This window comes from Patagioenas fasciata, chromosome 10, assembly GCF_037038585.1.
Source record: "Patagioenas fasciata isolate bPatFas1 chromosome 10, bPatFas1.hap1, whole genome shotgun sequence".
Classification (NCBI taxonomy): Eukaryota; Metazoa; Chordata; class Aves; order Columbiformes; family Columbidae; genus Patagioenas; species Patagioenas fasciata.
This window is the reverse complement of record NC_092529.1, coordinates 6,572,197-6,595,983: the sequence shown is the minus strand read 5'-3', so window position 1 is coordinate 6,595,983 and position 23,787 is coordinate 6,572,197. Positions and strand designations below refer to the sequence as shown.

At 44.3% G+C, this 23,787-nt stretch overlaps 1 protein-coding gene and 1 long non-coding RNA gene across 4 annotated transcripts in view; one reads left to right on the top strand and one right to left on the bottom strand.

The window, feature by feature from the left end:
• Window positions 1–23,787, top strand: part of PHF2 (PHD finger protein 2) — an 81,532-nt gene that overhangs the window by 18,560 nt on the left and 39,185 nt on the right. For all 3 annotated transcript variants that reach the window (XM_065845711.2, XM_065845712.2, XM_065845710.2), the window contains exon 2: window positions 20,489–20,574. In XM_065845711.2, coding sequence (XP_065701783.1) covers window positions 20,489–20,574 — 86 coding nt within the window. The remainder of the gene's footprint in view (window positions 1–20,488; window positions 20,575–23,787) is intronic.
• On the bottom strand, window positions 14,550–22,804 carry LOC139828766 (uncharacterized). The gene is made up of 2 exons (XR_011740695.1): window positions 22,377–22,804; window positions 14,550–20,175 (listed from the first exon to the last, which is right to left on the bottom strand). It is a non-coding gene; the product is annotated as an uncharacterized lncRNA (long non-coding RNA).

The following is a 23,787-nucleotide window of genomic DNA, read 5'->3' as shown; positions in this document are numbered from 1 at the left end:
TTGGTTATTTGCAAACCCACCTTTTCCAATGGAAATGTACTCGCAGATGTGTCTGTCCAGGTTGAAATCGAAACCCCGTTTGTTATCGGTGCACGGGCAAATTATCTGAACTCTGTGTTAGCAGTAGGAGAAAACCCTGTTTCTTCTCTGGTTCTTGATTCAAACAGCTTGGAGGTCTTCTCTTAAACCGCCCATAGAAACTGAAAATTATTCCCCAAAAGAAAACAAGAGTGAGAAATAGCAGCCTGCGGCACAGCTTTACACTGCTGAAAATGTGGGTGTTGGAAATCGTAGACAGGCCCAGCAGTTTTTCACAAAGTGAGGTTTGTTGGGCATTTTTAGCTGTGCCAGGGAGCCGGTAGGAAGGAACATGGGTCTGCTGGTGGCCACTGGGGCAGATCCTTCCCTTCCTCCTCCTCTCGCACACCCCCAGCTTGCGATCCACGACCAATAAGACGTATTTAAACCCTGGTAATGCCGTTCTGTAGGCAACCGGAGTGAACTGGTGGCCCAGCACCTGGGCTGGTGCTGCGGGGGCTCAACTGTTCTGCCGCCGTGCAGCGGTGCTGGAGGGGTTTGTGTGGCGGGGACTGGGGGTGGGAGATGAAACAAGTGGGGAGGAGGAAAATACAGATTCGTTTTTTAACGAATGCAGATTGCTGCAGCTGACTTCAGTGCAGCTGGGCCAGTTTACGGGAGCTGAAGGTGTGATCTGCGTGTGTTTCAAAGGAAACAAGTGTTTAGAGAAGAGAGAGAATGCATTTTTTTTCCCCTGCAAACAGTTGGATTTGTTTGTCTAAACTTTCTGTTAAGTTCATTTGGTCTTCATGCTGCACAGTGACTTGTTTCAACCAGTAATATCAGGGCTGATGGGGCTCATGTACAGGAGGGAAGGGATCGAGCTCCTCAAGCGCGGGTCTCTTGCTGCTGGAAAGACAGGAATGTAAAATAGCTTTTGCAGTTGGTAATGATCTTGTCAGTAATTCTGACATACTTGGATTGCATAAGGTACGTTGTTTTTAGAAATAAATAGTACTGCATTATGGTTCAGTGTTTTGGCTGGTGGGTACCTTAATGGATGTTTTTCTAATTTTATTTTCAGCTATCTGGAGTTTGACTTTAAATTCACATTAGTCTCGTAATCGCTAGACAGAGCTGATCAGCTGGAAATTTTCCTGCTGTTTACCCAAGCTAGCGAGTTACTTTGAGGTGTGTGGCAGAGTGCTGATGGAAACCGTCCAGCCACCCTGGTTGCCCAGATCCCTCTCCGATCTGATGCCCGCCCGTCCCGGGGGAAGGTCAGCCCACGATCCACAAAACAGGCATCTCCAACACCAGTGTGTGCTGTATCCCTGTTGTTCGCATCCCGCTGAGCTGTGCTCTGGGCAGGTTTAGCGCCAGGTTGGTCACAATGCGAGGGAACGGTGTTGTTCCAAGTGTGATGGCTTTTGGAGGACAAGTTACAAAATTACATTACTGAGGGATCTGCAGATGTGCGTTTACAATAGGTTGGCAGTACAGTTTTGGGCCCCTCATGCCAAGAAAGGCCTTGAGGTGCTGGAGTGAGTTGAGAGAAGGGAACAGAGCTGGTGAGGGGCTGGAGCACAAGTGTGATGGGAGCGGCTGAGGGACCTGGGGGGTTCAGCTGGAGAACAGGAGCTGAGGGGAGACCTTCTGATCTCTGAACTGCCTGAAAGGAGCTTGGAGCTGGGGGGGGTCGGGCTCTGCTCCCCAGGAACAAGCGCCAGGACCAGAGGAAACGGCCTCCAGTTGCGCCAGGGGAGGTTGAGGTTGGATATTGGGAACAATTTCTTCCCCAGAGGGCTGTGGGGCATTGGAACAGGCTGCCCAGGGCAGTGCTGGAGTCACCATCCCTGGAGGGGCTGGACAAACACGGAGATGAGGTTCTTAGGGACATGGGGAAGTGCCAGGGGTGGGTTAACAGTTGGACTCAGTGATTTTAAAGGTCTTTTCTAGCCAAACTGAGACTATAATTCTGTATTGTACTGCTGTTTCTACTGTGGGGACAGGGCACTGTTGCAGTAACATTCCTTTTGTGAGGAGAAATGAAATGACAGTGTCATGGCAAGACTGCAGTCGATTTGTATGGTTTTAAATAATAGTTGATTTTCCGATACATATGTGCTTATTTTTAGAAGTTAATTCCTAAAATTCCAGTGTGCAAGAAATAAGGAATGTGTTTTAAAAGGTGGTACTGAAATTGTTTACTGTCTATTTTGACAGGAGCTTTCGTTTGGGCTCCATCATGGAGCTTTGTACGGAGCAATGGTCAATAGCAGAGGTGGCACGTTGAGTGAGGAAGAAGTGCTGAGACACTAATGTCACGTAATTTTATATCGTATGATAAAGCAAGGATGTATTTTGCCTTCAAGACAATTCCCTTTCCTACACCCTTGTGTACTGGGCAGAATTTAGCCTGTGGTTTTCAATGTGTATGTGAAAATCAGCACATTGCTAGTATTTTTGGTTTTCTGCTGCACTGGACTTTCAGGATCTATTAGAGAACACACTTCGTCACTTGATTATTTGCAGCTGAAAAATAATGACTTGTTTTGGTCAACCCAGCACCTGATTTCATACAGAACTTTTGGGCTGTGTGTGGCGATAGACAGAGGATGTGCAGGAGAATTGCCCTGTACCATGGTAGTGAGCTGGGAGCCTGAGGGACGATTTTGTGTGTGAATCCACTTTTTTTATTTCTTGCTACTAAAACCACAGAGACTTTAGATCCAGGCTGAGCCCCAGGAGCAGTACTCAGCCTGCAAGTTCTCTTTACTCACGTAAAGCTCTCAGGCACTTCAGTGGGAAAACTTCAGTATTTCCCCCATTCAGTTTTAGATCTCAGCCATCAAGAAACTCAGTGTGAGGAGTAATTCTGCTGGCAAGAGGCTTTATTAGGAGTATCCTGTGAGGATGACAGGTTTGAAGGCATCGAGCCTGGAAGGTTGAACATCAGGCTAGTCCAGTACCAGTGAACTGGTGACAATCACCAAAGTTAAGTACTTTGTTAAAGAGTGGGAAGCTGCTGCTTTCCTGGGGACAAAGCAGAAGTGGTTAATTGTCACTTGAAGTGTTTGCCATTGCACAAAATGACCTGTTCTTGAAAGAGGCCCGGTCTCTCCTTCTCCATAAACAACAGAAACACTCTTCAGATTCCAGGGCAAAATGCTCTACTTCAAGCATATTTACCCTCTCAAAAGTATTTTCTGGAGTGACTTCCCGTCCTCCTTTCTGCTTCATCATTCTCGGGAGCTGAGTTATTTCTGCTCAAACTCAACATCCACAGCAGGACGTAGTTTAAAGCCTTGTATTGCGAATTCTGCTGATTGTAGGTCACAATGAGGAATCTGTACTGAAATGTGAGAAGAGCTTTATGAGACCCTACAAATATGTGCACTATTTACTCTGTACAGTCTTATATCTGGTCGTCAACTGAGGCTGAAGTCTGTTGTGCTAAGTGCTGTTTGAGACTAGAAGAAACCATCTCCACAGCAGTGCTATCGTCTGTAAGATAGAACCAAAATAGAAGATTTTAATGTGATTTTATGGAGATGACTTACGCACATGAATGCAGATCTCCAGAGTACCTGGCCGTTCTGTTGCAGACGAGACCATTTTTCTCTCCTTCAGTGTTCTCTTCCCATGTTTCCTGGCAGAGTGTATGTGTCACTGCTTCCCAGCAAGAACCACTTGGTCCACGAGCAGGAGACAAAGGCAAAAATGCCTTGGTTTTATATATGCAGAGCTGACAAAACCTAGATTCAAACAGTGTTTGCCATCACATGTGTAAAAAAAGTAGGCTAGGCTTATTTAGAAAACAAATGTAATTGTGTTGATATAGGAGACAGGGCTGGTGCCTGCAGAAATAAACAGAAACACTTTGGTGCTTTCAGAGATTCCGGATCAGGAGAACATTTCCATTCCATTCCTCGTGGACAAGCACTCAGCTCTTTTACCTGAACAAACTGAAATACGCTGCAGAGCACACAAGGGAGTTTATTTTCTTACTGCTTTAACCTGAGGTCTCGCAGTGGTTGGTGGCTTCATCTCTAAAATCTTGATCAGGACTGGGAGGGACAAATTGAAATGGAGAACACCCACTCTTGTGTTGTGGTTTTAGAAGCTGGTTTAGTGATTGTGAATGCAAGTTTGGTTAATAAAGGTTATGTTTCACTAGCATTTCTGTCTTTAACACAAAGAGCAGCTCACTGAGGGAACAAATTTGTAGAGTCTTCAACCTTTTTTCACTGTTAGAGGCAGAAGTACGTGTGGGGCTTTTCATGCTGTATTCCACTGTATTTCTTAACGTAACATTTTAAAAGATGGGAAAAGTTGCACCTGAGAACATTTATGAAGAGTGAGCATGTTAGGCGCTCATTTTACTGCTGATCTGTGGGCCTGTTATCTAAAACTTTAGGTAATACTGACCTACTTATTATATTTTAGTGGAAAATTCCTACTAATGGAGTTTGGATCAGGCCACTTTTTCTTATTTGAAAGATATTTCAGGTTTTCCTTACTGGTTCCTACCATGTAGCTGTTATTGAGGTTATTGCATCTGTCTTGACCGCTGGGACAAGAGGCCTCCCTGGGTCCCTGTGTGAAGGGAGCGTGGGCTGGTGACAGAGGTGACAGGGAGGGCATCACTGGGGCCTCTGTGCAAAGGGAAGGGGCAGGTCTGCAGCCCACTCGTGTCGATTTACTTTTGAATTCTTCCTTAGACTGCCCAGGAAGGGTCTGCCCAGCTGTGGGTTTTGAATATTACATCTGCACATTTTGTAACCCAGGACCTCAGGTGCTGTCACGCAGAGTGACGCTGGCGTCTCGGCTGGTTTTGCGGTCATTAGCCAGCACCTGGCACATCGGTTGAAGATGAAATGCAAAACTGCAGAGAACAGAAGGTAACTGGTGAAAGGGGTGGGAGAAAGCGAGCAACAAAGAAGAACCATGTGCGCTCACCAATTCTTCTGTCACACCTGCAGCTCTCAGCTTGCACCCTCGAGCCAGAGCTTCCTTCCCCTTGTCAGCATCTTGTGTTGTACAGCTCGGGTGCAGTGTGGTGCTTTTGAACGCCCGTTGGGTTTTGTCACCTTCCCCAGTCGTGATGAGCACTTCTAGGCTACCAGCAATTTCCTTATGTCCCGGTAGCCTAGAAAAAACCACAAGTTTTATCACTGTGTGTGGCCAGATTCTCTTGTGGACTGGTGCCACTTCTTTTGGTTGTGTTACACAAGGAATAAATTGAAAAATAAGAGGATGATTTTGAGAGGAGGGTTATTTGTGTGTTATTTGTTTAATGTACTTCTTGACCTTTTGTTTTTAATTTGCTCTCGTTTTGCAATTTTTTCCTGGAGTTTTGTTTTGTTCATGCTTTTTACCACCGCCTCTTTCTCTGGTTCCTTCCCTTCTTGGCTTATTTCTCATCTGCTTGTGGGAAATCCCATCAGGAGAGGAGCAGAACAAGGATCAGAACAGCTGTAATCACACAGGGCCGAGCAGATCTTCCACGGAGCAGGCAGCGTTTGGCAGAGCCCCGTTTTCAGCAGGGAATCCTTGGCGCAGGAACAGGTTTTCTCCCCAGATGTCCTGCGCCGAGCGCAGGTGCTGCGTGCGGCAGAGGGTGCAGGGTTCCTGGCGCTGCCAGGAGGCGAGGCGAGAAGGAAGCAGTCAAGCAAAGAAACTCATTGACAAACTTCAGATTGGGGAAAGAGACTGTGGAAGGATTGAAACTCTAATCCCAGCTGTATTTGGATGAGTCTCTCAATTTCCATCAGCGTGGTCCTACATGGCAGCCCGGTGTGGCTGAGAACAGAACCAGGCTCTGATGGCCCCATTGTCACAGGAAGATGATGAATTTTGGGTATAGATGGGAATATGTTGCGGTGCAAGAAATTGCATAAGCTGTTCTCCCCGTGTTGTCTCTGGGAAAGGTGACCACTTCAAGGTGTTGCGCTTGGTGTCACCCAGACGATAGACATTGCAGTCAGCTGGAGTTGTGTGACTAAACATTGGGGTCAATCTCTAAGACTTTAGTTATTTTAAATTATATGACAGTGACATGATATAGAATTTTGATTTGATATAAAATAAGGGGGAAAAGAGTCTCATCTGGCACTTTTTAACCAAACCCCTTATTTAGAAACCTTCATTTCAACCTAAATTAGTTTGTGCTTGACCTGTTCTAATGAGAGCGTTGTCTTTCAGCAGTAGGAATAGGGAGAGCAGGACTTGCTCCATAAGCCTGCTGTGGATTTTCTGGATGACACTGAGCCACACTGAGCGACTTTTACATTCAAAGACTAAAACCCCACTAGTCTGCAACGGCGGATGGTCTGGGCTAAAATGGTAAAGGCAGACGGTTTGGTGCAGGGCTGAGGTGTCTCCGCAGGACAACAAGGCAACTTGGCTTGAGTTGCAACTTCTCGGGTGTATTTACATTGATGTTGGCTGATCCCTGCTCAAGGGTGGTGTGTCCGACTAATGTGTCCTCAACAAGCCCCTCTTCCTAGTGAGATAAAATAAACTGCAACCGCCGTAGCCTGGAGAACTTCGCATTATAAGTGTGACATTACCTTTGACTTCCCAAAATCACAACTACATTAGTTGTATGCAAGCCCAGTATTTCATGTTTCTTTGTTTTCCTTACTTTCCTGCTATCAGTTGCAAAAAATTACACAGTAAGCTCAATATTAATATAATAGCTAATGAAAGATGTCATACCCCAGAGCATATGGAAAAATGTCAACTGGAAAGAGGCAGTCCGTAGTGTATTTCCTTAGTCTGTACGTTGCCTTAGTGAGAAGTGGTTGTTGGAAAATATAATTCATTTTAAACTAACAGTAAGCCTCATTCGAATTATATTTTAATAAAAAAAGATAACATCTTGGATAGTCTTTGATTTAGATGTGCTGCATTTTAAATGTGTCCTAATTATAGTGCTCATCGCTTAACATTAATTTAATGAACATCCTCATTTATATGGACAAGGTTGGCAAATAGGAATTAATGCCATTAAAACCCACATGTCTCCCAAAGGAAAAAAATCAAAAGATCTATGAAGAAAACGTAATCGTATTATTTGTAACAAGGCGAAGGGCAAAATCACCAGCTGTACATTTTTGTAATTGGCTCAGGGGCCCTTGGCAGACACGGTTTGGAGAGGATGGGTGCCCAGCAGGGACCTGCCCTTGGCCATCCCCCCTGCCAAAGCACCGCTGGCTCTGGGGGACTTCAATCTAAGGTTCCAGTCTTGCAGGTGGACCCTTGGCTTCATTTTGGTCTCAGTGTCTGGATCAAGACCAGACCTCTAATCCCCTCCAGAAATGACCATGGTGGTTCATCAAGGCCCAAAAGTAAGGACTGAAGGAAGACATGGTAGTATTCTTGGTGGATCTGGAGAAGCATTGATGACACACATCTCTACTTTTATAATTTAATTAAGTGCTGATATCAGAAGTGTTTGATTTCAAGAAACATGAGCTGTCAGAGCTTCTCCGTAGGCATTAATTTCAACACACGTGGAAGGTCCACTCACTCCTTAAAAGCCTTTGTCATCCTGAACTGTGGTTCTGTGCAGTTGCAGGAATTCAAGTGATGGCAAGGACAGTTATTTACAAGTCAAAGAGACCAAAGGGTTCATTATTTTAACAAAGAGGTAGTAATTCTCCGTTGGACTTCTTGGAGTCTATTTAAGGTCACGACTGTGGTTGCATTCAAATGTTTTTTGTGTCTGTCTATGTAGGTTTATACCTGTATGGACATGTCTGTGTCTCCAGCGGTGGATAGATACAGATGTGACTTTTTTTTAAATTTAAATTCTGAGAGGATATGTGAGACATTTGAGAAGTTCTGCTATCGATATCAGAGGATCCAGGTTTATAGAGTTTTATTCTGGTGAACTTAAAAGAAAATAAAATAATACAACTTAATCAAAAGCTAAACTGAAGGGAAAAGCTGGTTTGAATATGACTGTGACAAAAGGGAGTGTAAGATACAACTTCCTCTGAAACCCAGAAAGAAGGTATTTGACACACAATAAAACATCCATTTGTGAGAAGATGTAGAGTAGATCTGTGTATATTTGAAAAACAGCCTTAGGATTGCTGGCGTGCTTTTACCTTGTCTCAATACCGGTGTTTTTCCCGTTTTAATGTTATTTTTCATATTCAGATTTCTTTCTATTAATAAGCCAGAAGCAGATCCAACTTCAGCTCCCACATGCATAGCAGAGGGTGGACTTTAAGAGCAGAAATTGGCTCAGATGATTAAAAATTTTATGTCAATTTATATTTTGCAAGGCATCTTAACACCTTAGAAGTAACTGGAAAGGTATTGTTTCTAGGGTACCAAGGCACTGGTGTCAGCCTCTAGAAGTGGGTGCACAATAGGAAGTGCACATCTCAGATTGCTCATGTGAATCGCTCTTTACATTATTGAGCCAGGAAATGTGCAGTAAGGATGCTTCACAGTTTATCTATGTTATTATTTTGTCTTCTACATGGGCTTCCTGTCTCTTTGGTGCTGGTTTCATTTTGTAAATTTATACGTTTTGCTTCAAGCAAGAAAGAGAGTGAGATTACATCTCTGCTTGTGGTACGACCTATTTATTGTTGCTTTAGAAAAGCAGAATTGTGTCTGTGCCTCTTACCTTCTCATGGAGAGCAAATGAAGTACTCAGGGGTTGAGTGGCAGGGGTGACAACCAGGGCTGGGACTTGGTTCCTGGTCACCCGTTCCTTGTGTCAAAGCCAGTGGCATTAAAGAAATTACCAGAGGCCAAACTGAGTTGGAACTTTGGGGTCACCAGACGTTGTAGAGAGAAATGATTTATTGGCATGCACACCACCATTTCCTCGGTGCATTTCTTACCTTCTTTAAGGGAATAACTTGAAAATTAAAGCAGTAATTAGTGAGCTGTAGCATGTTGAAATGAGCATGGAGACACCTGTGGCAGGGCATAGAGCTTTTCATGCTGCTCGTGACAAATATTGTTTCTCTGGAAGGGCGCCCACAGTGTTTATATTGCTCCCTGCAATTTAGCGAGCATCGATCTTTAAAAAACTGTTATTTTCCTGATGAAATACCGGGGTTCTTGGGTACTACGAGGAATGAAATGGAAATCTAGAACTTCATCTGTGCCTCCAAGAGTACAAACTTTGCTGGACATGGACTCTCAGGAATGGCTTCAGTCCGTCTGCACTACAGCGCAGCTGAAGCGTACATAAGCTCACCAGCAGTAGTTTCAGGTTGGTTCGTTTAAGTACCAATGTCAGTAGTAAGTACTACAGGCTTCACCGCAGCCTAGAGCCTAACTCATGGTCCTGGGTTGGGTTGAGGCCCACTTGCAATGGAGTCGTATCCTCTGTTCTTGTCAGGGCTGCAAAAGCTGAGCTTGACCTTTTCAGTGTGTACTTAGTGGGTCTTTGAGGTCCTGACTTGCCAGAACAACTTTAAAGACAGGTGAATTTTGAACAGTTATGCTGAACATGTTCAATATTCAAAGTTAAATGTATCCTGGTTGGTTTGACCAAAAATGCGACAGATACGTAAAATACTCTCTCAGCTCTTCCTGGAGACTTTCTTGATAACTGGGTGAGAACAGCGATGTTACCTGGCTCTTGCAACAAGGAGGAATTTGGCATGCAAAGGAGGCCAGAAGGAAGGTGTGGACTGCACATTGACTTGTGTTCAAATCCCAGACAGCTGCTGCAGTAAAGAAACAGTCTTGGGTGCAGCAGGAAAACACTTTGCACTAAAACTAACACAGCAGATTTATTAACTTCAAATCCAGGTAGTTTGTTAGGGGAGAAAATGGTATTGCCATGGGAAGCTGTGATACCTTCAAGTTGTTGTCAAGTAAATGGGACAGGTTGTTGAAAATTACTAAGTATTAATTTGGACAGGTAAATTTTATTCTACAGCTGTCACTGGGTCCTGTTAGCACCGCTGTGAGTATCCAGATTGAGTAGAGGCCGTATTGCTGTGGTTGGGTTTGGGCACCGACTACTCTGTGTGGCTGTTTGTGCCATAACCAACGTGCCATGTGGTTGGAGTCACCAATGGCATTTCTAAATTAGAACAGCTTTTGAGTTCCTCCCGCTTTCTTATAAGATTGGCTGACCAAAGCCTGGACTGGTTTATATCTTTTTGAGGTTCTCCAGTTGTCAGAAACACAGAGTCTTCTAGTTGAGCATGTTCTAGGGACCCCCTGAAATCACTGTGCATTTTTAACAGACTTTTGATCTAAGAAAAATAAGTCTGATGTCAGTAGACTTAAATTTGCTCTACAGAGGAGTCAGGAAAAGCTATAGGACTCCGCAGACCAGCAAAAGTTGGGAAACCAGTTTTAAATAATTGCATTATCTAAACATGATACTAAAAGAGATAAAGGGATGTTTTTGTAACAGCTCACTGGGACTCCAGTCCTCTTCCTGTATGTTAAATATGTGAAGATCATGATTCTCTGCATGACTGCAATTGGGAGAACTCTAAGTTTTTAAGAAAGGAAAATTAAATTATCTTGTGTTTGGTGTATTATGGAGCACTTTTGTTACCTGATATAAAATCAGGTAATGCAGTCTGGTTCTGTGACACCCTGTGCTGGAGGAATTCCCAGCTGAGCAATTACGGCAATTTTTCAATCCTTTGTGCCCCAAGAGCAGCCCAGAAAGACTAGAACAGCATCCAGAACCTGGCTCAGAGTTGAAATACAACTGCACACTCAAAGGAAAGAAAAATGCAGCCAAAGCTGTGCTGCTGTGTAAGGATCTTGGCTTTGCAGAGCACGACTGGGGTCGGGAGCGAGGGCTGGGGAGTCGTGCTGGGGTGGCTGATGGAGCTGCCCTCTTTCTGTCTGCAATGAGTTTTAAGGACTCATCTTTTGACCATCAATTTAGAAGAATCTTCCTTGTGGTATTTTGAGTGTAGCTAGAGGCTGAAAATGGGCTTGATGCATCTAAGCTGCTGGAGTAGTTTAGCATTTTATGCCTGTGCATAAAAGCAATGCAAGCAAATAAAAGTAGTAACTCTTTGCAGAGTGATCTAAACTTTATTTCCTTTGTGATGTGTTGAGATTACAGAGATCACTGGGGACTTCAGTGAGCAGTTCAGATATAACACCTTCAAAAAACAGGATGTCTTTTTCCACAACAACTAACATGCTCACAAAAATAGCAGCTGAGGACAGATTATCATTAATAGTGTTCAGTGTAATAGAGACAAAACTATTATGCCTTAGGGAAATATATCCTACAATAATAGCCTCAGTTGCTAAAAATTATTTGTTTCTGGTGTTTTTAAACTTGTGTTATGACTCAGGCTTGAACAATCTGGATATTGTTGATTACATAAAATCTGTAATTCTCTGAACGTAGTTTAGGTTCTCAACGTCTGCATTTTGTTTCTATGCTTACTTTTATTTTAGCTTTCCTTGCAATTTGGGCTGCACCTTCTGAAAAATGTTCAGTCCGTGTTTTTAAAGCTCTGCCTGTGATTTTTGGAGGGCTTGGTGCGGGTTGTCCCTCTCAGCAAGAGCAGCAAGCTCCTGTCCCAAGCAACTGATCATTGAGGTTTGACATTTGTATTGAGCCCTTTGCCAGTGTGGCTCTGTGATTATAATGTAGGTGGACCATACATTCGAATGGCTATATACTGCAGAGATAGAGTGTTCACACCAGAAATAGGGCAGGTTATCATCTCTTCATCAAACACCTGCACTGGCCAGTAACATCAGTGAAGTCCCTCAGCTATTTGCAATTCAAAACCTATTCTGCAGCTGCCTTAGTTGGCTGTAACATTTGTTTTTCAGGGAGGTCCTGCTTTCACTAACTTTTACAAATAGTTTTATAGAGGTCAAGTAATTCATGCTTTCTCCCAAAGGGCTAATTCTCTGCTCTGTACCACAACTGCAAACAAGTTTGGAAAAAAAATTGCAAAATGTGGTTCAGTCAACCAAATTGCAAAGTTTATCCAAGACAGCAAAACTTGTACAACTGGGTGAAGCGCAGGGATGAAGGAGCAGAGAGCAGCTCCTTGGTGTCACTCCATCCTGGTGGCATTTCTCAACCAGCCTGTAACAAACCAATTTACTCCGTGCCTCTTTCTAAAAGGAAAAAGCAACTACTTTAGAAACAAACGGTTAATTCCAGTACAGTTGCAAACACCAAAAAGAGTGGACGACATCCTCAAACCTCAAGTAATTCCCAAATAATAAAGAAGGTAGAAATGCTGCTGTGTCTCACCCTGTGCCCCTGAGACAACAGGCTTTTCCCATCAAAGGAGATGCAGATGTGAAGATTAAGGAGAGCATCGCTTGCCGTCCTCCCTGATTCCAGCAGTGGTCCTGTTCATACTCTCTCCTCATCGGAGTTGGGATGTGGGCTTTTAGCATCCCTTGGTATGAAATCCCAAGGGTCTGTCTCTGCTGGCTACAGTGCCTGCACCTTCTCCTCTTCAGATTGCAGGAACGGGGTCAAAATTATGTAGAACAGAAAAGAAGCCCCTTCGAGATTTTTCTCAGCTGGAAGAGGCTAATTCTTCATGTTTCAAATACACGCTAGATTTGCTCTAAAAAAATCCCAGCGTTGAGCGCAGAATTGTGGCAACTCAAATGTAAATTTTAGTTTAAACTGGTACCCGTGTAAATGCGTGGAACTGTGAAGCCCAGAAAAGGCTGATGCCACAAGGAAAACATGTCGTACTGGATTCCCACAGGAGAATTTACATGCAGCAGAGACAAACCTCTAAAGCAAAAGCTTTGCATGTAGGCAGCACAACCCAGTACTTGCACAGGGATTGTCGCCTTCAAAGCATCGAGCAAATGTTTGTTAATGATCCTACAGCCGCCTGTGAGGCTGTCGGGTGTTTGCATTGCTACCTTACAGGTGGAGAAGTGCAGTCACAGAGTTGCGTAATTAATTGAGGTTGAGGACGGTCATTACAAGCGAATGAATAGTGCAGATTTTGCTCGCCTTTCTGTTTGTGTGGTGCTGAAGCTGTTGTGCTCCTGAGGGGAAGGGGAGGCCTTTCCCTCTACATTTGTGTTGCTATTGCGCCGAGGGTGAGCATAAGGTGACATGAAATACCAGCTATCCATTATAGCCAGGGTTAGTGCTCATTTAGGCCCTAATTCAACAAGTCCAGCATGTTGGACACTTGCACGTGAGCCCAAACCAGCATACGTGGATTTTCTCCAGCTGTTGTTTGTTCTTGGGTCCTCTCCTGAAGCGACACAGACACGCGTCATTCTGCTTTCCCAAATGACTTTTGAACTCACTGTTTAGCGTTAATTGCGTCTGACAGCAGGCTTGAGGTCTCAAAGATTCCTGTATGTATTGTGAAAATACACGGCTAATCCTTCTGCTTAGGAAAAGGCTTGTCTGCTCCTTAGACACTGGTGAGTGCAGGTGGAAGAGCCCCGGTCAGAGTTCATCCTGCAACTGCCACCAGAAAAACAGCACGAGACCCAATCCAAGGAACAGCTTGTTTCGCTGCTCTTGGAACACCTGCTTTCTTTCCCTTTTTTGTCTTTTCTTGGTATCGCTTGTGTCCACAGTGTTGGCGGTTGCGTTTCTGGGTGCTGTGACATGGAAACAAGACTGCTGTTGTTTAACATCAGCTCGGCATCGAAGTCTGAAGCATGAGTCTCTCCTGCTGGGAAGTCCTGATTTTCCTGCAGTACTTACAGTTTTTTTCAGGTGATGGAGGCTTCTGAAAGTGGATGGGTGTTGTCCTTACAAACAACACCTTGTTGTTCAGGAAGAGCATTATTGTGCAATGCATGATAAACGACACATCAAGAAATCATACCATTTGTTAAGGGATAGGGATAAGCTCAAGTTAATTACTAATTATGACCTTTATTGTGTATAAAAATGCCGTGAATATCTCTTGCGCAGTGTGACGGCTGCCCCACGTGGGGCTTTGATGCTTAATCCTGAAGTGCTAGGGTTGAGCGGCCACTTGCCACAGCAGCAGCCGGGACAGACCTGTCTGCACAGCCCTGTGCCCTGAGAGAGGAGAGAGGGCTGGAAAATCCACCACCGCTTCCCGAGACTGCGTGCAGTGTTGGTATCCCAGGTTTGTGGCTGGTAATAGAAGTTATTTGGATTTCATAGAATTATTTTGGTTGGAAGAGACCCTCAAGATCAAGTTCAATAGTTACCCCACCCTTGGCACTACCCCATGTCCCTGAGAACCTCATCTCCATCTGCTCAACCCCTCCAGGGATGGTGACTCCACCACTGCCCTGGGCAGCCTGTTCCGATGCCCAACAGCCCTTTGGGGAAGAAATTGTTCCCCACATCCAACCTCAACCTCCCCTGGCGCGACTTGAGGCCGTTTCCTCTGGTCCTGGCGCTTGTTCCTGGGGAGCAGAGACCAACGCCCTCCATGCTACAACCTCCTTTCAGATTTGGGCTGATTCAGGGAGATAAGCAGAAGCAGATATTTGGTTTTGTGAAATAAGAGTTAAAGTGTTATTTTTTACCAGTGTTAAAATTCCCCAAGCCTCCAGCAGCCTCCAGTCGTAAATGCTGAAAATGGATTTTATGGTAAATACACAGAATAGAACAAGTAGTGCAGTGATGTATTTTCTAGTTACAAATTCTGAGCGATGTGTTTGGCCGTGGATGTGGCAGGAACCGCTGTCCTGGGCAGGGAGCTCGAGACTGGTGCCACGTGTTGGGCTGTGCTGGTGACCTGAGCAAACCCCTCCAACCCGCTCGCCACAAATTCCTCGTCTGCAAAAAGGTGTAACTGTGCTGACCTTCTCTGTAGATAACAGGGTGGGGAAAACTGGGAGCTGTATTTCGGGGGCGAGGTGGGAGTGAAGGGAGAGTGCTCCGTGCTGTCTTTGAACCGTGCCGCTCAGGAATGGGGAAACGTGTGGCTTTGGTTTGTTTTCAGAAGTTAAGATTTTTATTTTTCCTTCCTCTTTATTTATGTATTAATATATTTGATTTTCTTTCCCATCAAATTTCCTTTTGTTAGGTTGATTTTCTTTTTTTGGGGGGGATATTTTTCCCTACTTGGCTTTGGGTTGATAGTGGAGATTACACGGTTTTAATACAATTGATACTATGTGGATTAATTTTTGTCCTAAAATTATTTAAAATGTCATCTTGCTGAAGACGACAAATTAAGGTCATCGTAAACATTCAAACTATAAAAACAGTTCAGATGTACATACCTTTGATTATTGTTGCCTCCATACCACAATTGTCATTGAATTTGTCAGCATGCAGAAATCTGAACATCTCTTCATTGTGAGCACAGAAGCAATTTAGTTTTAAGTGGCAAAGGGCAGAGTTTCTAATAAAAATGTAATTTGTAGGCTCTGACAGCAAATGCTTCTGTTTGTGCTAATTTTCATTTAACTCACCATAAAATGTGTGATATATCAGCCTAATCAGCTGGAATATCGAAGGCTTTGCTTTTAAAAAAAAAATTGCCTGTAACAGGTTTGGTAAAATTCAAATGCATCAGTAATAATGTTTCACTTTCATCTCATTATCAAATTAGTTTTACACTGCCTCAACCTGAGTTAAATAGCCTAAATAACCATTTAAAAATCAACCATTAAGTTGTTTCAAATCATTCCAATGAGATGTTCTTGCATGCACAAGAATTAATCTCTTACACCATCTTGACTTCTTTTGGGCAAAAAAGGTGGAACAAGTTTTCCAGAGGTTGAACATGATGGTGGAGTGGTGGGTGCTTTGGTGTCCTTCATCCCCAGTGTCCTTCATCCCCAGTGTCCTTCATCCCCAGTGTCCTTCATCCCCGGTGTCCCGCATCCCCGGTGTCCTGCATCCCCGGTGTCCTGCATCCTCACCCCTGCAGCAGCTGCCTCCCTGGTTCCCAGCTGGCCCGTAGTGGCTGCAGCCTCTCATGCATTAACACCAAGGGGACAGCGAGTGCAAGGCCTTGCAGGACATCTGGGGAGAGTTTTCTTTCCTTGTTTTGTTATCCTTCACCAAGTGAAAGTTTTCTCCTTTTGCATTGTGAACCTGATGCTTCCTCAAGATGAACCTGTTTGGTCCTGCCAAACTTCTTATCACATGGTTAAAAAGCAGCAGGTGGAGAGAATTCACAGACAGTGAGGGACATCCCTAAGTACCTGGTCGGAGGACACCTGCTTTATAACTGTGCACACTTCCAAACACAAAATTGCCAGTGTCCTCACTGTGGAACAGGAGTTGTTTAACCATCTCTTGCACAGACCTAAACGCTGCACCACTTGATTTGTGAGTTCTCACAGCAGAGCGCGATCTTGCTGGGATGTCAGCAGACTGTTCTGGGGTGTCTGCAGGTTTTGTGAAATGGATTCTTGGAATGCTGGTACAAATGAAGCAAATAAATCTGCTCCTGGTGTTGTTGAGGCTGCTTCCAGCTCAGCCTCCTGCTGCCTGGCCCGCTGCTCCCTGCCCACCCTGCCTGTCGGTTCCTCTGCTCAACCTCTTCTGTCCGGTTTTATCTCAGTGGCGGATCTGAATAATCACACAACAGTGCTACTGAGATCTTTTTCCAGTTCTTCTCCACCGATGGCAGCGCATCCCGGGCTTGTATTGACAGCTGAACGCGGGACGGTCGCTGGGCTGTTCCCCGGCGCGGCCTGTGATCCACTCAGCCCCTTTCATCCGTGCGGGGGGTCCAGCGCTTGGCTCCAGCCTTTTTTGTGTGTTTGTGTTTCTCTCAGGCAAACGGGGCTGAAAAAAGAAACCGGAGGGACCGAAGTGGAGCGCTCTCATGAAAAAAAATAATAGAAGCAAAACACAAAGCACCGTTTGTGCTTGAATTTGGGGGGGTGAGGGGAAGGACAGCACTGTTCAGCTGCTATAGATGACTTGATTTTCTTCAGCTGGAGAAATGCTTTGATTCTATTCTATTGTTAATTAACCAATTTGAGAAAAAATATGTTTGTAAATTAGGCAGGAGAGCACTTCAGGACTCTGTGCTGTGTTCTGCCAGCCTCTGGTTCTCACAGGTGCAAATGCTCCGGACACCAACCCAAGGGCAGGTCAGGGCTGTGGGGCTGATGGCTCTGGCTACCAAAACCTTGCCCTGTAAAATCAATGCACTCAGCAAGAAATGCTCATTCCTCTTCTAGCAGAAGTGCTCTTGTTATCTCTGTCGGGCTATCTTGAACTATGGAAATTCAGTTTGGTATGCCGGTGTTGACTTGGAAACCCCCAAACAGTTCTGCTGGTGGAAATACCTGACTGTTTGCATTGAGAAAAGGGGCACAGACTGGAACTGGGTCAGATTTTGGTCAAAGACCTGAGGCATTTCAGGAGGGTGAGCTCTTGGGCAGTTTGTGCTCGCAGTTCCACAGACGGTGAGGACAGCAGCCTCTGCTTACGAGTAGCTGTAAATGACCAAACCTTATTTCAAAAGCCATGTTGTAGCTGGAAAAGCTGACTGCATCTTTTAGAGGACCGTTTGCATTTGAGGTCAGATATTTTTACTTTTCCATTTTGTTCTAGTTAAATATTTTTACTTGCTCTCAGAACAATAGCTCCCACCACACTGAAGCCTTCGCCCAGCGCAGCAGCTTTCTGCACCTCCTCCCATAGCAATCCACGCAGCACCCAAGGGTCTCATCTCCTTAGTTTAGCTAAATATAGACTTTTCAAGCCCTAGTGTAGAGCCTAATCCATACCTTTACTAAGCTTAACAAACTGAATCCAGTGGCATAAGTAGTTGATGCAGCTTTATGTGTAGAGGAATCCTCGCCATTCTCTTACGCTTCCTCTAATCTGCTGGGGTTTGTTTAAATTTTTGGCTGTTTAATCTGGTATTTTTCTCCCTGTATGTATTTGACTCTGAGGACTGGATTGTTGTGATGATTTTTCCTGTCTGCAAACCTACTCTTCAGTTATCCATGCTGTCTGCGCAGGGAGACCGAATAATTTTATATATTTTCAAGTAACTATTTAATTTAAAAAACAAACAAACAAGCAAAACAAACAAACAAACAAAAAACCCTAAAAAAAAAACCCAAACAGCCAAATCTTCAGTTGCTTTTACATGATTCAGAATTTATGTCCTGTTTACCAACCTGTTCTGAGGCTGAACTCACAAAAACGAGAGTTTCTCTGGCTTTGGTTGCAGAGCTCCTCTCACCCTGTTTGGAGGGAGCTGAGGCCCATCCACAAACTGGCGGCTGCAACAGGATGAAAATATTGAAAATATCCACTAAGGTTTCTGGCAGAATCTTATTTTGACAAAACATTTACGATGGCTATAAAAAAACCAGTTGTTTCCCTATCTTAGCTAGTTTGACTTTTCCCGATGTGGTTGCAGTCTCAGTGTGGGTTTTGTTGGTGCATTTTTCTAAAAGCAAGTAGATCTGTGGTTTGCAATCCTGACACGTGCGGTGATGCGTCCCTATGTGCCTGGGATTCGGAAGTGGTTCCAAACCCTCCTTTATCAACAGAAAGGGTCAGAGTGTATTTTAACAGTTATCCTGCCCCAAGCATGCACGTGTGCTCACATATGCCGTGTGTGCTCATGTACATCATGTGCACACATACACAGAATCCCAGAATGTCAGGGATGGGAAGGGACCTGGAAAGCTCATCCAGTCCAATCCCCCCGCTGGAGCAGGAACACCCAGCTGAGGTTCCACAGGAAGGTGTCCAGGCGGGTTTGAATGTCTGCAGAGAAGGAGACTCCACAACCTCCCTGGGCAGCCTGGGCCAGTGTTCTGTCACCCTTATTGAGAAGAAGTTTCTTCTCAAATTTAAGTGGAACCTTTTGCGTTCCAGTTTGCACCCATTGCCCCTTGTCCTATCACTGGCTGTCACCGAGAAGAGCCTGGCTCCTTCCTCCTGACACTCACCCTTTATATATCTGTAAACATTAATGAGGTCACCCCTCGGTCTCCTCCAAACTCCAGAGCCCCAGCTCCCTCTGCCTTTCCTCATAAGGGACAGCATACCTGGCCCTCCTGCATCTGAACCATCACATTTAGTAATTACCGCTGTATCCAACCTACACAACTGTCTCTAGTTACTTAACTTTTTGTAATTTAGGACACTTTTATTGTCTTAAAGAGCTTGAACATAGTAGAAGTGGTTTGAGAGATTCTGTCAGTCACTTGACAGACTCACCCAGCCTGTTGCCTGTGGGAGAGCAGCAAACATCATCCTCTCTGCTTCCCGTGGTCAGAGCCAGCAGCTAAAAGCTCTGAATTTGTGTTCCTGCTCTAATCACCGCTTTGCAGGGCTGGTGGGGTGCAAGGAGGCTGAACGCTCCCCCACCATGGAGTTGGCATTGCCAGGACACGTGCCCAAGCCCTTTTTCAGGCAGAGGAGACGTTGCTGAGGTGTTCCTGCTCCGACAAGGGGATTGGACTGGATGATCTTTGGAGGTCCCTTCCACTCCCTAATGTTCAGTGATTCTGTGAGGAGGCATTTCAGGCTGCAGAGCAGAGAAACTCCCTGAGTGTTCTTATCGCGGTGTGATCTGGCCTTGTTTGCGCAGGTGGTTGCGGTGAAGCCGCTGTTGTTGCCTCTCGCGGATCCTCTTGCCCAGCCGAGCTCTGGCAGAGCCGCAGCACGAGGCTGTATCACAGCACCCACCTGAAACTCGTTTCTGTGCTCAAACCCGCCCTGCAGCCTGGGCCGCCTCAGAGCGGGCGAGCAGGAGCAGAACCCTGTTTGATTTTCCTCTGGCAGGAGGAGCAGTGCTCTACTGGAGTTCGATTATTTGGCTGGTTGCTCGACGCTTCAACTGCGCAACAACTTCTTATCTCAGCCACTTCATTCCTCTGCAGCTCAGTTGTGTTTTGCCGTGGCGCCATGTTCTGCCACTGGATCGCGATCCTGGGCATGCCCACGTACTGCCCCACATCCTTAGATATGTTGTGCCATCCCCAATAACCTCGGTGGGTGTTCTCAGCAGCTGCCAGGATACAACCCGTCTTCTTGGCAGCCAGAAGTGCTGTGAGCTATACGTCCTCTTTTTCCTCCTTATCTTTGTATATTGTACTGGAGGTGGAACCTATAGAAGTTTTGCATATGGTGTACCTTGCCAAGATTGCTCTGGTACCTAGTAGCTGTCCGTACATGCTTGGTAAAGAAGATGTGTTTTGTTAATTAGGTTTATGCGGGATGGTGCTTGGAGAACTCTATGTAGATACAAAATGGTATCCCTAGGAAAAAATAAAATAAAATAAAAAATCTTTGGAACCCTTTGCCACATTTTAATGGAGGTTCACAGTGTATTGGGCCTCTGAATAATAATACCGTTTTAGCATCACATCAGGAATGCAGGCTGCAAAAAATCCAGTCTGACTGTACCAGTGTGAAAAGCACCTAAGCTGTGTTTTGATATAGCTGTTAGCAGCCAGCATAGCTGCCTAGCAAATGCGTAGCTTATTGGAGTTTGGGTTTTTTCATTATTAATTGCATGCTTGCGTGTTGGGAGGCGGACTCAAGCTAATATCTTACCTTCATGTATTCCAGCTGTGTGGGTGTTGAAGAAGATGAGGCACCAGATATCGACATCTACCATTGTCCAAATTGTGAGAAAACCCACGGAAAGTCTACTTGTAAGTATACCTGCACTGCTGGTCCTCACATACAAAGCAGATTGTGTCTTTTTAAACAAAAGAAGCTGGGGTTTTTTGTTCTTACAAAAAGACACACCTAAATATCTCGTGTCATAAAAATTCCATCCCAGTCTCAGCGATAGAAACAACGCGCGGAATTAAGAATTGTGAAGACACTTAGTACTGTGGATTATAAGTATAAAAGTATCCTACAAAGACAGCTAGTTCTAATACAGTGAGTTTTGGAAACTAAATGGTGGGTTTTGCCTTTGAATGAGAAGAGTAAGAAACAGTATGTTATGCTTGGCCTGGATATAAAACTGTAGTGATTTCAGTGGCAGGCAAAATTGTAGGATGTAGTGAGGATGCCAATACTTGCAGTTCTTTCACAGGAAAAGTTCTCCTGAGTAAAAGTGACAGTTGATCTCAGTGGGACTTTTGTCTGGGAAAGAACTGTAGGATGTGTTTGTTTTGGTCAGATTAATTCACAAATTCTGTCTTTTATACGATGGGGGAAAAAAAAGAAAATAAACAAATGGCTGTAAAAAATTAAATGCTTTACTTAAAAGCCATTTCTTGTAAATAAGCAGCAGTGATGTGGAGGTTCTGGCTGCTTTGCAACCTTGCAGCAGCGCACAGGGGAAGAGCACTGTGCTCGTCTCCCCTGTTCGTGTTCCTTTTCCAGTGAGAAAGAAGGGATGGCTGCAAACTGACTTCTGTCATGTTAGTATTCAGTAATTTCTGCACTGCTTTAAGAGTTAAAGTTTTAAAGAGTTCTACAGAAAGGGGAGGGATCTGAAATGTTCGTTTTGCGAGCAAAAATTGGAATAATTTTTCTACTGTGACTTTTTCAAAATTGAGTGTGAACTGGAAACCTGAATGACCTGCAGCTGTTCCTGTCTCCCAGATGGTCTGCAGGCAACTTTGGCCCAAGCAGGGCACCCACAAACTGGGCAAGCTGGAAAAAAAAACCTCTCGGGAGGCTGGTTCTGAAAGACTTAACAAGATCAACATGTCCCCACAAAATGTTTTGATTTAAAAGAGTCAGCCTTTCTAGCATTTTGTTGGAAGATTTCTGACAAACACACTGGAAATCGGTCAAACAAATAACCGCAAATCATCTTTAAGTGAACAATTAATTAGGCATTTGAATGGGTGATGTTGAAAAGGGGGGTCTGAGTGCAGACCTGGCACAGGAGTTTTAGCCTCTTTGAGTTTTGTATAATATTGAAATGTGGCTGATGCTTTGATTTCTTTCACTTTGCTTTGCATTATGAATGATGAAAGCCATCTACGTTTCAGTGTGAGGGGGAAAAAATCAGATAGAAGCAAAAGTCTATAATCAGGAATTAAATATCAATTCTATAAAAACGGTGGTGCATAATCTTAGAATTCAATAAATGGCAGGTTTGATCAAAATGTTACAAGTCTAATATAACAGTTAAGACGAGGAGAATTGAAGAGACAACAATCTTCTGATGCTTCAATAATGTTTTTGGCTATCCAGTTCTTTTTATCCAAATAAAAATGCGACTTGGCAGTACATCCCTGAGTCTGCATCCTGCAACCCAGCAGAAAGTGCTTCTTTCTGGTCTTAGCGGTGTCTGGGGTTGTTGGTGTGGCAGGAATACAGACAAGGACAGAATACAGAACATGAGATCACTCTGCAGCACGGCAACGCGACTTTGTTTCCTCCCTTCCAATGCATTACAGAAAGTTGCATGACCTACAAGACCCAGCATCAAAGTAGTTGAGCATAAACATTTCAGAAACATTGAAACATTAGTTATTGAGAGCCTTACCGTGAGTGTTGGTGCAGTGCAAGACCACAGGTTCTTAAGCTGCACAACCATTTTCACCATTAACTCGTAGAATGGTGGATGATGTTGAAAAACGAGGCTGTGATCCTGCAGCCCCTCCTTGCGGAGCGCAATAGGCCGGGAGAGTTTAAAATAAAACCCCAAACTAAAATGATTAGAAGGCGACAGGAACAGCTTGGCTTAATGCGTTCATGCTGTCAGGGCGTCCTGCTGCGCCGCGCTGGGCTCCGCGGGGATTTCTGGGAGGTGATTGCTTCCATTTGTCCGTAAACTGTTAAAATAGACATTTAAACAAGTTATCCAGCAGTATCAGTTTTGCATTAAACAACTAAGTGTTGTTCCAGAGCCAGTGGTTCACTAGTAGGATTTAATTATTGCAAGATTAGCAAAGGGAAACGCAGACACCAATTGTCCGTTTTGTAACTCGTCTGGATTTAAAAATATATGTGTATTTCTGGAGCACACATTCCACAATATATGTTTTCCAGATGTCAAATTTAAAAGTAATTTTCCTCTTCTTACATTTTTCCACTTTACCAGTGTGGCTTAGTGGCTACTATTTCAGAAGATTGTTTCCTGTCATATGACATTTTAAGCCATTTCGGTTTAATGACATTTGTAGGGACTCCTCGTTGGGAAAAATGATATACATTCATACAAAATTTTCTGACATCATTTAAATAAAATGTGAATGCTTTGTTTAGGCAGACTTGACTCATTTTCGTAACACAATCTAAAATGTTCAGTTTGATTGCTGTCTCTTGTAGCGGTGAAAATGAGGAGGAATTCTTCGGAGTCAGTGAAGCTACGTAGATGCAAGCAAACCAAAGTCAGGCTGAAAGTATTTAACTAGATACAATCTTTAACATAAATAGAGAACTAACAAGGTGTTTCTAGGTATCTCTTCTTCATGAATACATTTGAAATAATATAAGTGTGTATTTGAAGTCTAGAATTATCCATCTTGAGATACAGTTTTTGCAAAAATATATTCCCTGTAGAAGGAGTGGGTTATATTTTCCAAAGGTCAAATTTGATCAGAAAGTTCTGCAGAAAAAGAAATCTGTAGTAATTTAAGAAAAAGTCGCCTTTCTAGCCAATGCTGTTGCGTATGTTAATGGGCCTTTAATCCTTACTGTGGTGTTCGTGGTAAAGACAGAATGGCTGAAAATGGGCCAAGTGTCGGTTGTTTGGTGCAGTATAACGCACTACGGCAGCCGGCCTGTGAGACGGCACCTCCTGGGGAGCCACTTTGGTGCCTGTGCCTGAGAGGTGGGTGTGAGAGATGGATGGAGGTGGGAGGTGAATGACACCAGAAGGCGGACGATGTGCGAGGTGGACGCCGGCCGGTGCTCGGTGCCGAGGGAAAGAGCTCCCCGGTGCTTCTTGAAGA